Source organism: Syngnathus acus, chromosome 2 (assembly GCF_901709675.1).
Source record: "Syngnathus acus chromosome 2, fSynAcu1.2, whole genome shotgun sequence".
Lineage (NCBI taxonomy): Eukaryota > Metazoa > Chordata > Actinopteri > Syngnathiformes > Syngnathidae > Syngnathus > Syngnathus acus.
Window position 1 is genome coordinate 21,286,431 of NC_051088.1, and position 14,794 is coordinate 21,301,224.

General features: G+C 42.7%; 1 protein-coding gene across 1 annotated transcript; it reads right to left on the reverse strand.

Moving 5' to 3' along the window:
* Window positions 1-12,887, reverse strand: LOC119132053 (aryl hydrocarbon receptor-like). Its single transcript, XM_037266945.1, has 11 exons — window positions 12,622-12,887; window positions 9,860-10,047; window positions 3,757-3,905; window positions 3,594-3,683; window positions 3,347-3,473; window positions 3,138-3,277; window positions 2,866-3,068; window positions 2,689-2,798; window positions 2,471-2,612; window positions 539-2,060; window positions 1-462 (listed from the first exon to the last, which is right to left on the reverse strand). Exons 1-11 carry the CDS (start codon window positions 12,678-12,680, stop codon window positions 364-366), a joined length of 2,829 nt encoding a protein of 942 aa, XP_037122840.1. The 5' UTR covers window positions 12,681-12,887; the 3' UTR covers window positions 1-363.
* Between the last annotated feature and the right edge of the window lie 1,907 nt (window positions 12,888-14,794).

A 14,794-nucleotide genomic window follows, 5' to 3' on the forward strand; every position in this document is an offset into this window, starting at 1 on the left:
GATCCTGCGGTTCTGTGTGATTCAAGGAGGTCGAGTGAGAGTGAGTGATACAGAAGACCACAAAGTTCAAGTGAATATATATTTTTTTTAAACATTTGAAATTTCGAGATTCTAATTATAAAAAAAAACAGCCATTTTGATTTTTTTATATACAGGTTGTGACAATTCAGAATGTGGTTTCTACCCAGGAAGGAGCCTCAAATTGAAACTTTTTGGGAGCAGCTTAGTGCTAAACTTCCACTCTTTGGTGATGATCCATGTTTCAAAACACAAATTAAACTCCAGATGATCTTTCTTGGCTTATTTCGTTATCCAGAGCTATTTGTCTTTCTCTTAAGCACATTTCCGGGGATCCGTTGTCTTTCAGTTGATGTTCCCGTTTGCTCTGTGAGGAGCAGAAGTTCCCGTTGCGCAATGAGGAAATGCCATGCCGCCATTTGCGATAACCGAGTGGCTGATGAGCTGTGAAAGAAAAGTAATTGGAAGCTCAATTGCAAATCAAAACAGTCAAGCTGGTTTTCAGTGATGTTTTTTTTACCTGGTTGCCGAGGTTGAAGCATGGCTGCTGCTGCATCTGCAGGTTGCCCGGGTTCACACTATTTGGAGCCATTTGGTGGGAAAGCGGCGCCATATCTAAGTTGAACAAAGACTCGTTGCCGCCGTCCTGGTTAAAGCAGGAGGGACCGGAAATGTGACCGCTGCTGTGTTTCAATCTTTGCGGAATCTGTCTTACGTTGGGAGGCACAAAGGGGGGGTTGATTCTGAATACGCTTGATGTCGTGACAGGCGCCCCCATGATGCCTTGCTCAACGGGAAATGAAGTCATTGAACTGTACGCAACGGCCGGATTAGGCTGAAAATCTGCCAATCGGGTGATGCCCGTCAGTCCGTCTGAAATGAGCTGCGGCCGCGGTGGCTGCTCGAGCTGCCAAGACTGTCTCAGGTTCTGCGGTTCTTGACCGGGAAGCACGAAGCGGCTGTCCATGCAACTGGACGCCGCCGGATCTGCCGCGATCACCGAGCCATTGGGAACATTTTGGGTGTTGACGTGGTTTGAGTTCCTCTGACCATACTGTAAGCTAAATGCAGGCTGTCTTTGTGTACGGTGCTCCGTTGACAGGTGGCCGTTTGGTTGAACCATTTGATTGGGATAAATCTGACATGATTGCTTATGCCAGAAAACTCCTTGGTTATTGTCCATGAAACTCACCTGAACACTGCTCAGGTTTTGTGTCTCGGCACAGGAGTCCACGAAACGGGGGTCAAAGATGGGCTCTGCCACTGGAAGGTTTAAACCAGAAGAATTCATCTGAGGAAGATCTATTAGGGTCCGTTCCACCATCCCCACATGTGGTTCCTCAGACATCTGCCCACTGCTGGCTAATAACTGGTCCAGAGGGTCTTGAGCCCAGCTCAAGTTTTGTACCGACCCTTGACAAGCAGAAGCCTGGCTCTGGAAGTTCAAAGTTGGCACGCGGGTATCCAGCCGCTCAGGTAACTTTAGCGCAGCCTCTTTTTGAAGCTGCTCCTCCACGTACAACAGGACGTCATCCACGATAACGTCGTTCAAGTCGTCGGCCAGGTCGCAGCTGTTGTTTCTTACCTTCAGAAGAGTGCTTTCCCAGCTCTTGAGCTCATCGGCGCTCACATCCACTGTCTCTGCGAGGTTGCCGTCCCCCAGGATCTGCTGCAGAGTCTCCATCATGTCCTGGATGGCGTCCTCAGACTTGATCATGCTCTCGACAGCAGCTTTGGGCGACGGGTGCTGCCAGAAATCTCCGCGAACGCCGATTGTGGCGTGCGTGTCCTTAAAGGCGTCGTCGTTAAGCGTGTTGGCGCTCTTGTGCTGGCAGTAGACAGTTTGACCCTGGTTCACAATGCAGCTCTGGAGCGAGTTGGGTCTGACCGAGTACTCATCGAGCTTCCTCTGCTTTGCGGGCGAGCAGGTGTCGGGCATGTCGACGGTCGGTGCCTTATCGTACAACAGCGCCTCTCCGGTGGTGAGGCTAAACGACTGCTGCAGCCGATGTAGACGAACGTGTTCCTCTCCTTCTTCATTTCTGCAACCCAGAAAAGGATCAATCCAGCCATGACCTCAAGAACTTGTTTAGAACAATCAGGGAGATTAACAAACAACAATGACAAAAACAGGACTAACAGGTACCAAAACCTCTCATCAGGCTTAGTGCTAATTACTTGTTAGCATATTTACCATTAGACGCTGTGGTAATGACTTGTAACTGTATTTAATGATCCGGAAAGACGGTAAATGACAAAAGACGCATCTTGTAAGGAATCCGTCAACACGCCCCAAAATCATTAGGTCCCGTAACGAGACGCTTGCCAATCACCCCGGTGTCATAAAAAAATGTATCTTGTCCTGTCCAAAGACAAGTTGGCTCGACAAAGGCTCCACCCTCCTCCACCCAGGATGGACTGATATAGAACTACGGCATCTCTGGTAACTTACGTCAAAACTCTCTGGCGGGCCACGATGAAATCTGGCTTTCCTTCTTTTAAGATGAACCTGGCGTTGGCCTGGACCCAGAGCCACGTTCCATTTTTAGTCAGCAGTCTGAAGACGGTAAAACCACTTTCTCCTGTTTTGATCACTACACAAACAAAGAGAATTCAGCTCAGGACATACCTTAAATGTACTTCAACCTACGTAAGAACAGTGTGACTCACTCCTGACGTGGTTGTCAGCGCAGTACATCATGTCCGCAGCGTGGATGAAGTTATAACCGGAACCCTTCATGCAGAGTTCTGCTTCGCTGTAACCCAGAAACACCTTCCCCCTGAGGAGGAAACGCAAAGTCCCATCACCGTCCGATCTGGTGGCAAATCACAACTACGGCAGTCTACCGGCTGTCAATGGCCATCGGCGTAAAGTCCAGCTTGTGCTTGGTCTGGAACATGACCGTCTTGGTGCGGATCTCCAAGATGGACGGCGGCTGCACGGGTATGGCAATGGCAAACAGAGCCAGCTGTGGGGGAACCCGCTCGCCAAGCTCCGACACCCGGTTCTGACCGTGGAGAAACTTCAGGCGTCCGCAGAAGTTGATTGCCTGGAGGCAAAAAAAACAGAACCACGTCAGAACAAGTTCAAATCCAACGTTGGACCTATTTTTCTCTACCACAAAGCCAGATGAGTGGTCAAGCAAACATCGGAACCGGCAGCAGAAATTCCTCTCCAGGAAAGAAGAGTTTTCTGGAGGTATGACTTGCGGGTTGTAGGTTCTCAGGTTGGTGCTGACTTCACTGCTGCTTTGCTCATCTACGTGGAAATACGCGCAAAGCATGTCAACGTTTACACTCGTCTTTGGATGACGCAAGGATGACTTACCGCCGCCCTCTGCGAGGCCGTCCCGCTGGCTGGAATGCGGATCGAAAGCAAAGTGAAGCTGGCGTCTGAAAAGAGCTCGATCGTTGGTGTGGATCAACTCAAAGATGCTCTGGTGGATGACATCGGACTGCAACGGAGAGACGTGAATTAAGACACCGAATCTCAACGCACGGGAAGAAATGAATCCAAACGGTGACTGAGTGACTGTTGACTGAAGTCAGCTGGGATAAGGTCAGCTTGTTCTCACCTGGTGGAAGCCCAGGAAGTCCTGTATGGTGGGCGAGGCATAGAAGACATAACCTTCGGTGGTCACCACTAACACAAAGCCATTCAATGCCTGTAGAAATAAAAAACACTCAAGTTGACAAAATAACTTGACATTCTTGGTTCAAAGATCAATCGGACCTGACCTGGAGGAGCAGGTCTCCCTCTGAGAAGCTGACTCCATCCAAGGAGGACACTTGGGAGGTCCCGGTGGAGGACAAGAGTGCATTGTGGACATCTCCCCACAGCTTTTGACTTGTCATGCAGGAGCCATTCTGACCATTCCTGAGGGTAGCTATTGAAGAAGAAGTTAGCTTTTAGCTTTAGCAAGTGATTTTCGAAGGTTTAAAATTAGTTTTAGCTACAAAAATTAGCTTTAGCTAAAAGCTAAATGAAATTAGCTTTTAGCCTTGAAGAAGTTAGCTTTGAGCTTTTTTTTTTTCATATATGTGCCAATCTTCAATGTTTCGTGCACTTTTAACTTGGTGTGAGAACTTAAGTGAAGTTACCGTGAATGTTCTACCCAAGTTTGATTTAAAAAGAAAAAAAAAAGAAGACTAACATAGAATCACAGTGGAACTTTATTCTGGTTGTTTTTTAACAACGCGGTGTTTTCTGGGTCAGAAATATAAACCGATTCAGTCATCCAGCCTTGAGTGTCTTGTGCAATAAGGAGAGCAGAAATGTGTCAGGTTTTAGCAGGGTGGAGCCGGCAAGTGTTTCCTGTTATCTTACAACATTGTCACTCAACAAGTCGCTCTCATCCGCCTCTCGAGTTTATCAAGCAGCGCTAATCACTGCCAGGAAACAAGACCGGGCACCTAAAAATATCCTCTTGCAGAGGAAGCAGGTGATTTTCAAAGGTTTAAAATTAGTGACAGACAAGAACAAACATGAGTCACTGTGTTGATTTTGAAATAAAAAAAAAAAAACAGAAGAGAAGTTGACTCCTTGTAACTCTGATTCACATGCAGATCATGAGAACAACCGCCACCATAATTATGACCTGGTGACCGCAACTATTTTGGTGAAGGCGCAAGACAAACATATTTGAACTGGAATGACCTAGCTGTGCACCTGAACTAGATCATAAGCAGAGTTGGATGCTTTCATTTTGTAGCTCGTGTCAAGTAGAAAATGCTTGAATGCTAGCTTCAAGCCTGAAATATGAAGGAAAATATGAATTGTGTATGTACAAAAAATCAAACAAACACACACACAATACCGTTGGCTCTCACTATTTGCCAACAATTCTCTTCACTTTAAACTCCAAGAGCTGAATCGTGCTATTGTTCCACCTTTGGGTTTGCGGGAGGAGCGCTATGTGCGGGCTTTTTATTTGGGTGTCTCTTTTTTTGGGGGGGGGGGGGGGTGACTTGGAGATCAACATCACCATCACTACCTTTCACTCTTGGCAACGCTTGTTCTGTCTGATTCTCAACGGGCAGGTTTGGGCACGAAAGGTGAAAAGAGAAAATTCTTGTCAGGTCTGGAATCAGAGCGCTCGAAAGTTCTACCCACTTCAACAAGTCACTTGGAATCGTGTTTCTTGATGAACTATTTCACAAGTATTTATTCGAAAAAAAACGGGACGAGTTGAGGAGTTAATGAGCAGTGTATGAATAGCAAAGAAAAGTCGACGTCGAGTAGTTTCACCGGAGGGCAACAATATGCATTCTTAATAAGTTGAAAAGAAAGGGTCAGAAAATGACAAAAAAGAAAAAAGCAAGGTTTAATTGTTTTAAAACAACTAATGGAAATGTGGTCAATTTGCACTGGTAGTTGTTTACGTCTTCTCTTCCCTAAACACACGCAAAGGCACGCACGCACGCAGATGATCTTGCACACAAGCACACATACAACAAAGCCTTGCGTGCAAACTTTCAACCTCCAGCATCCTGAGCGGAGAGAGGAGAGGAAGGAGGCTGGTTGAGGAAAAGACGGAAAAAAAGATGGAAAACATTTAGTAGTGCGCACGCATGCTTTTTAACCAGCTCCAATAACTGATCGCTCTGTCTTGAATTTGAAAAAAAAAAAAAATTTTGTTTTTTACTAAAGATGAGTTCAGTGAATGTGCATATGAAACTGGTGCGGTTTGGTACCTCCAGCAACGTTAAGAACCACTGGCTTAGATGCAATAGACCCTCCCGAAGAAGAGACTGAAGGAAGAACTGCCCCCCATAAGCTCAGAAACACACATATTGAAAAAGAGGAAGCTTGTTGTCCCTCACCGGACCAATCACATTTGAGTATGGTCAGATACTTTATGTGTGATCGATATTTTTTTTATATGGCTATAAATCACCAGTAGTTCAAATCAAGTAAACACCTAAAATATTTTATTCTTGGCTTGACAATGAATTTTTCGTCCGATACCGATGATCTGTATATCAGGTAATCTGCCTTTATTTCCGATCATTTCCATCGTTACGTCACCGAAGCACTAGCCTTATTTTTGTTATTGTGAGTTTCAATCCACAGCACATTCGAGATCATCATTGATCTTGCCGTGTTGACTTTGACTTGTGTGCTCACCCGGCGTGTGAGCCAAGAGGCTAGCATTTATTGCTGTTCTCAAAATAAATACTGTGTCTAAAAATAATCGGGCACAGGAATGTAGCACATATGGTTACTAATGCCTTCAAGAGCTTCATTGGATTCTTACATGAGTCACAAGCAAGAAACAAACATGAGTGTGTGTGAACTTTAAACTATTGACCCTGAACACGATAGGACACAAACTCCTTAGTCCTGACACTGGAATCTATGAGGTCATCACCAGTACCCCCAAAAAATACTAAGTTAAATTGATTTGAGATTGATTTATCATCCATAACATTACTACTGATGAGGTATTCCGTAGTTAAATAAACAGTGTCAGTCATATGTATTGTCTTTGCTACACTGAGTCATGACGAAGGCAATAGTCATTGTTGTGTGTTTGTGTGAGTGTGTGTGTGTGTGTGTGTGTGTGTGTGTGTTGACACGGAAGACATGCCTGAACCAGCTGAAAGGATGCGCCAGCTTCTCTTTCATCTGCCTGCTCCAAAGAATGTAAACAAGACATACAGCACTGAGGAATCTTCATCTCAGCAGGAGACAAGGAAACCCGATTTTAGATCTCGGCATGTGACAGCGGCGCTCACGTGACTCCATGTGGTTTTAAGTGAACGCAACAAAGGCTTCATCGGAACTATACGACGAACGACAGCGAGAAACGAAGCAAAATATGTGAATTATTGATTTTTTTTATCAGTTGTGAGGTGACCTTGAAAGGTGCCCATAAATAAAATGAGTTATTATTATTATTATTATTATAGAGTGCTGAGAAAGGCACCCATAAATAAAATGAATTATTATTATTAATTATTATTATTACTATTATTATTCAATATGTGAGGTAAAAGCAGCTGCAAAGGAAACGTAATAATTTTGAAAATATTTGTTTTTACATTTTCTTTTGCTCCGAGTTCTAACAAACTAAGTCGACAACTTTTTCCATCACAGGCAAATTTTCGTGCTACACCTTCCTCTTATTTAAATCATTTCTGGCCAGCCATAAGATGAAATTGGCCAATCGATTCACGGACACCTTTTTTCGACCAAAGCTACAATTGACTGTTTCTGTGAGACACCGTTAGTTTTCAAAGTGCCGGCTGTCCATTGTTTTTCTATTTCCTCCCCATGGAATCTGTAATAACCTCTGAGCGAGGCTGGAATGCAAACGGATCTGGTCAAGCCCACTCAGACCATTCTACGCGCACTACGTATGTGGCGCCGGGCTTTGAGTGAGCGCTGAGTCACTGGCGGTGAGCGAGCAGATGAGAGACACGATCGTTTCATAGTTTGCCAGCTGAGCGAGAGCTGCGAAACCTCTCGGCAGCGAGTGTCGCCCCTGGGCCAATGGGATGGATGCTCTCATGACAACACATCTGGCACCTATCAGCCGGGAGGAGACGGGTTCTAATGAAGCAGTCAGTCATGGGACGGCATCATCCTGTGTGTGCTGCATTTGTTTGTGATAAAATTATATTATTGTGTGCGCACATTGACCAAGACATATGTAGAATTTCGTATGAAAAACAAACACAGGAAATCCTTAAAATACATTTATAAATAGAGCAATCAATGGGCTGTATTTTTTCAAGTATTTTGTAGCATATGTAGTGTGCAGTTATTCCTGCAAACTTTTTTTTGAGGCGGCTGTGCCTATGGCTCTAAAATCTCTGACGTCACATCATATGGATATTATTTGAGAAACAATCCTCAACTCCTAAACGAGCTGTACAAAAAAAAGAGCAGCAAATAAGGGGACTCCAAAGTTTGGGGATATGTGCCATCCCTGTGTTTTTATGTATTTGGATTCCACCTGGGCACGACAAATCAGAGAGTTTTGACAGTTCTGGGTCTCACCCGATCTAATTTTAATTAATTAATCTTAATTCATTTTATTTTAGTTTTTAATTTTAAATAAAACATTTCCACCTGGGCACGACAAATCACAGACAGTTCTGGGTCTCATGCGGTGTAATTTTAATTAATTAATTTTAATAAATTTTATTATATTTTTATTTTAATGAATTTTTTTTTTTTTCTTCTAATTTTGGCTCTACAGCATCGGGCTCTTACTTTAAATCCTGAAGTAGATGTGCAGTGAAACACACAACACACACACACACACACACGCATGCACGCACACACACGCCACACACACACGCGGTTTCGAAGATGCTTGGGCAGGTTTTAACACGAGAGTTCGGCTGCTTTGTTTAGACTGCAATCCTCCATGAAGCTCTGCAAATCTGATGCTATCACGCTTGCATCCAGGAGACTGCCCGCAACTTCTGCTACACTATCCCAAGTCCAAACTTTCTTTTGAGCTTGACTGTGTCCGAGACAGAAGTTAAATCAGCCAGCAACTGATTGGCAAATTCAATTTCTGTTCCCTCTGATTCCAGGTGACAGTTACACATGGCCTTTGTGTACTTCCAAAAAGTGGATCAGTAGCACAACGTGTTAGAGGTAAGCCTCTAATAAGTTATGTTTCAGTTTGACACAATTGCTCCCCTTTCATTGCTAGCTTCCTGACTTCTTATTGTCTAAGGGTTAAGTAGGACCTCCAGCAGGCTGAGATCTGCTGAGAAACACATCTGGAAAGTCCATCCATTAGCGGAAGGCCTTGTGTTTGTTGACACGAGTAAAGTCTTAATGTTCAGTAAAAGACAAAGAACAGTGACTTCAAAAGAGTGCGTAGTTCCTTAGGACCAGTTTTGCACCATCTATTCTAAGACCACAAATAACTTCTGTCAACAGCCAGGCAACTCCTCCGCAATAGCTTCAGTCAACTTTTGAGGCATGTGGCAACTTCCCATCGTGATATTTTTAACCATTATTTACGATACTTCCTTTAAAGACATTTTTGGGATAAGTGAAAGCGACATCGATTACAACTGCAGCCAACCACGTCGACGAGAAACCGCCAAACATTGCCGATGTTCTCGGATGGGACTTGATCCTTGGACATTTCCCATCAGACAGTCCGGACAATTTGAAAGGATAGAGAGCAAGGCAAGGATCATGCCAAAGAGAGCCGACTATGTGAAGTTTCCAATGCTCTTCCCTCTCATGAGACAGAAAAAGACCTGAATAAAGCGGCCACATCCAGCATTCTCTGTTAAAAGAGTACAAATCATAATCAGTGATGAAGGCCCATGACAGGACCACTGAATGACGCAACATCTTATTATATCATAAAAATATCATCTACAAAGAAACAGTAATGAATAGTTTTTAATAGCAAAAGCCAGAAAGTGGCATAATAACAGGCATCAATGCATTTCTGATGCAGGTCCACATTGAAGGAGCCTTTGAGCTTCCCGATGGAGCTTTCTAGTGTGGTGGGTGTGTCAAGCCCCATGAATGCATAAAGCGCTGAGTTGTTCCAGCTAGCGAAAGGCAAATGGCTTCAAGCCATTCCAACAACAACCTGGAATCTAACAGGCTTTGTCGAGGAGGAAGCGAGTGGAGGTCCGCTAGGGGCGGAGCTTGTTGGGAGAAGGGCCAAAGAATTCAAGATGAACTGAAGACATTGATTGAAGGATGAGGATTGGCCATTGGGTGGTGAGGAAGTCCTCAGTGTTCACAAAGTTCTTACTTGTAACCTTACACCTTATTTGGTCAATTATATATAACCAAGTGGTACGAGATCAGCACAACTCTGCAGCTCTAAATTCTGCTGCCGAGACTCACCGTTAAAGAAGCTCTTAACCTTCAGGTAACCCACACCGAGCCGCAGCACCGACAATTTATCCAGACGAGCGCGGACCTCTTCGGTGAAGGGTAGCAGGCTGGTCAGTTTTTCCAGTTGGGTGTTCAGTCGGTCGCGATGCCGTTTGGACGGGTTTGATTTAGCCCCTTCGGGAGGTGGCAGTTTGGGTCTGCAAAATGAAAACCGTTTAGAAGAATGAGTAAGATGCATGCGAGGAGAATATGAGAAAATGCAAACTGGGCTGCATGATCGCAAGTCAAAGACAACATTATGAGAAGCAGGGCTGTTTTTATTTCGAGGCCATCAAGTTGCGCAAAAAGTACGGAAATGTCTAACAATAAGATGCGCATTCAAAAGGTCAAATTAAGTTTGTGCATGTTGAGTCCTGAATAATTCAATCCGTACATTTTTACAACAAATGACCATCTGCTTACAATAATCGTCCAGAAAACGCTGGATCTGAAATGAAGGGCGAGATAGCGATCGTCGCATTCCTGACGGCAGGACGAGAATAATAAGCGGCTAGTTTTTCTGCCTCTGGCGCTATCCGGCACATCGGCCATATGAAGGGGAGTGTCTGTCGCCGCAATACGGGATCGAGTGACACTCCTGCAACCACACAAAGGTGCTTTTGTCTGGGGCGGAACAGACAGAACAAGAGAAAGTCAACTGCATATTCAGAGCGCAGGTCTGACGCAGGTAAAAGCAAGTCGCTGTTGGACAACAACCAACAAAAAATGCTTCAAAATGTTTTCTTTGCATTTTAGATGACAAATTGATCCACGCTCGAAGCAAAAATAATGGAAAAGGCTGTGATAACTACGCTGGGCAAATAAACCCACATTTTAGAAAATACGTCGTTTTTTTTTCCGAATGTGAGCCTGCAGGAACTTCACACAAGTGCGAGGCAAACAATTAAACTTTATACAGAAAAGTCCAAATAAACCGTTAAGACAACACAACCAACCGAGCTCTTCACTTTTATTATTAATAATTATTATAAAAGTATTATATTATTAATTTTATTAATTATAAAATTATATAAGTATTATAAAATTATTATATTATTAATTTGATTAATTATAAAATTATTTAAAAAATATAAAATTATTCATTCATTAATTAATATTTAATTCATTATCTAATCAACTAATGGCTGATTATAGCCATTCTTAATATACACTTTGAGAAGCACAAACAAATTGTTACCAATATTCTGACATTGGCCACTGATCAGCTTGGCCAACGTTTTTCCCCTTTTTACAGGCTCGCCGTCTTGTGCGTAAGGTGAAATAAAAAAACGGCTTATGACAATGAATCCGAGGGATCAACATAGGTGCAGGCGACTGAGGCCAGCAGCTACCAGAATGTAAAGTTTGCCAGCTAAGACTCACTGCCTCCAATTGCTGACGTGACTCTGATGTCAGCACACATCAAACGCTGCGTGAATGCATTTTCATTTGCTTGTTTTTGCCGGTGGCGTGGGACTATTAGTGTTGTTGACAGGGCTGTTTGTTTGCCCTTTGTTCACTCATGCCTCACCCGGTTGATCGACCCTTTGTTTGCACTCTCTCTCTCTCTGTCTCTTTCTCTCACTCTAGTCAGTGGTGGAGCTAGACTTTCATCCTGCGGGGGGCAATTCCATTTGTTTACATGAAGGTCATGTGGTTAGCATGCAGTGGGAAGTGCTTTGGCTGCAAACAGATACGTCTGCTTGAAGCTAAATCAGACTGTGTCCACCCTCTGAACATAACTTTATGATTGTGTCGGTATTGACACCCCTCGGAGCTTTTCAGATTCATCACCTCGGAAGTGACAAGAGTTCGGAATGTTGTTAGACGTGACTGTAACTTGTCGCCGGCCGCTTTTTTGTCATCCTCTAACCCCGCTAGACTAGCAGGAAGCGAGATTGAAATGTTTTCTCTGAAAAATGGCAAAATATTGGTGTTTCCACAGTGTTAGCCTGTAACACTCATAGAAGGTGGACACGCACCCAAAGTTCCCATAGAAATTAAAAGCTGGTTGCGCAATCGCGGATGTTCCTCCCTCTTTTCACGCAAATGAAGATCAGTACTTGGATTTGAGTGACCACATATACAATAATCCCTCGTTTATCGCGGGTAATTGGTTCCAAGACCACCTGCGATATGTGAAAATCCCCGAAGTAGTGTCACCGTCTCATTTTTAACATACATACATTTTTTGTGTATCAATAAGTGTATATTAAACCATATAAGTGCATATGTTATCATTAGAACATTAAATAATAGTTTCAAACATGTAAATACTATATTAATACGAAGTATAAATGACATACAGAAAATAATGTATAAATAATATAAATATAAATATGATACGTGTGTGTGTGTGTGTATGTAGCTAAAGTATACATACTGTAAATATGGTTTTAGAACTCTTTTATTATAACAACTTTTTTTATAACTTTTTTATAACAAGGTACAAGTGTACATACTGTAAATATGTTTTAGAACTCTCATTATTATTATTATAACAAATGTCTTATAACAAGGTACAATACTGTAAATATGTTTAGCCGCGATAATCGAACAGCGATGTAGCGAGGGATTACTGTACTTTAACTACCTTTGGTGTGTATAAATCATATAAATTCATTTTGCAACAATGCTGGAGGAAAAATAGAAGGAGAAGAAGAGCGATAACAAAACAGCAGACGAGGTGAAGAGATTATGTATGAACACAAAAATGTCTTTTTTAAACTTACACTTTTTGAAGCGGCTTCTTTCGTTTCTTGGCAGCGTAAATGACGGAACTCGCCAACATAGTGAGATCCGAAGCCACAAAGTCACAAACGTGCTTGAATTCCAATTCTTAACAGCACAATATCGGTCCGGACGCACCAAAAAGAATCACATCCCCGGAGAAAGCAACACAATCATGTCTTTTAGGTTTCCAATGTAAATCGCTGCTTTTTGGTTAGAAGTCAACAGACTGCCACAGTCACAGCAGAACTTGATAAACTCACAACGTCACCGCCCACTAAAGTTCCACTCCAGGCGCTTTTGTTCAAGTGACGGTGGCTTAAAACGCGCCTGCCTGTCTCCCGCACTGTTGGCGGTGGTGGAAATAATTCTAATTTCCATTCTTACTGGGCTGACAAAAACATTTATTGCACTCAACAGTATTTAAGGTAGATTACACAGGCGCCTGAATAGAGGGACGTTGCTTAACCACCTTAAATGTGACTTGTGATTTAAATTTATCGTAATTGAATACTATCAAACACAAGACAGTTGTTTTTAAACGAATAAATTGGCCGGATAATTTGTAGGTGACGTTAAAGTGTGTATGATTGTGAAATATGGAATAAAAAAATAAAAACATTAAGCCAGCCCCAGCTCTCACAAAAAAATTTGGTCATTGAGACTATTTGTAATTACTTCAGTTAGAAAAAATCGGGAAAGGTATTTATCTCATGGGGTTCCTTCCTTGAGAGTATTTTCAGTCTAACATGTTGATGTAGTGATACATTTTAGCCACAAGATGGTGCTGTTCACAAGTTAATTTTAATCACATGAAAATAAAACCTTGACAAGTTCAAAATTACAAAATGATATCTCTTAAAGTTGGTGGCTATGGCACCTGATTAATTCTCATATGTATTAACTTATTAATTGCAAAAAAATTGGGGAGGAGATGCAAAAAATATTTTAGATGGAGTTGCACAAGTGTGCATCTAATATTAAATAAGAAATTTAGAGACTCTTTCATGATCTTCCAGTCAAATATGTACACCTTCTTGCTCTAGGCTTCCTCACTAATCTCAAAAAGCTCTATGTGTTGGGGTTCTGCGTCAGAACAAATAAAGTCATTGTCATCATCATTATCGCTGTCGTCACAATCATCTTCATCCAAGTCGCCCATCTCATCATCCTGGGTGTCCATCTCATGGGTGACATAAGAGCCCTTCTCTCTGGAGCGGAACCACAGCAACAATGCTATCACGCAGATGAAGATTAGTGTGGCACCTATGACACCTACAAAAGGAAAAGTGCATGTCATACTTTTTAAGTTACATGCACAAAAGCAAAAATAACGCTGTCTACAAAAATTAAATATTTTGCTCTCACCTCCAATCAAGGCTCCGATGATACTGCCATCCACGTCAAGGTCTTTAAAAAAAATCAAAAAGAAAACACAAGTTGGAATATATTCACATTCCTCATCTGACTCTAAGTTCTTCTCATGAAAGAAGAAAGTGCTTTTTCCCGAGCAGTCAAAAATTGCATGGCAAACCAAACACACTAAACCAAATATCACAAAACACAAATGTCACAAAAGGTCACTATGCACCGCTACGAGTACAGTGGTCCCTTGGCCCAAGCCAAGATTGGAGGGCACGAGCTCCTGGTTGCTCTTATCTCCACGGCAACAGACGTTGCCCATGGGAGTTGCTCCTTCAGTGACTCTACTCTGATGTAATACTGATAAGACACGCCCTCCTCCTCATTCAGCCTTAGTCGTGACATCATTTCTTTTTGTACATGTGACCTGATGGTAAATTTTGAATTTAGTGAAATCTAAAAGCATACCAGGTGAGGAAAGGGTGGAGCAGAAGTGCAGGAGGAATGAAGGTATTCATGTGGCAGTCACAAAAGCAAATATTTGTGGTTTCACAGAGCGGCCTATCTCCTTCGCCTCTTTGTTGACTTTTACAATATTGAACTAAGAGCGTGTTGCTCTCTGACAAGAAGTCTTCGTTCGGGAACTTTGATGCACATACCAGACACAGTTTTGGTTGTTGACTCCAAGGGGGGAGGAGTCACGGAATCTCCCATGGCTACAACAACCTGGACACCAAATAAAAATTCACAAATTCACATTTTGTTCCTCTTTGCTATTTTGATAGATCAATATTTATTATTCCTTGCACGCCT

Excerpts from the sequence above, each read along its gene's own strand:
- LOC119132053 (XM_037266945.1), bottom strand. The coding sequence starts at position 12,680 with ATGTTGGCGAGTTCCGTCATTTACGCTGCCAAGAAACGAAAGAAGCCG. Across the intron at positions 3,906-9,859 it reads GGTTAAGAGCTTCTTTAACG|CTACCCTCAGGAATGGTCAG; the intron begins GTGAGTCTCGGC and ends CTTCTTCAATAG. Across the intron at positions 2,613-2,688 it reads CGCTGACAACCACGTCAGGA|TGATCAAAACAGGAGAAAGT; the intron begins GTGAGTCACACT and ends TTGTTTGTGTAG.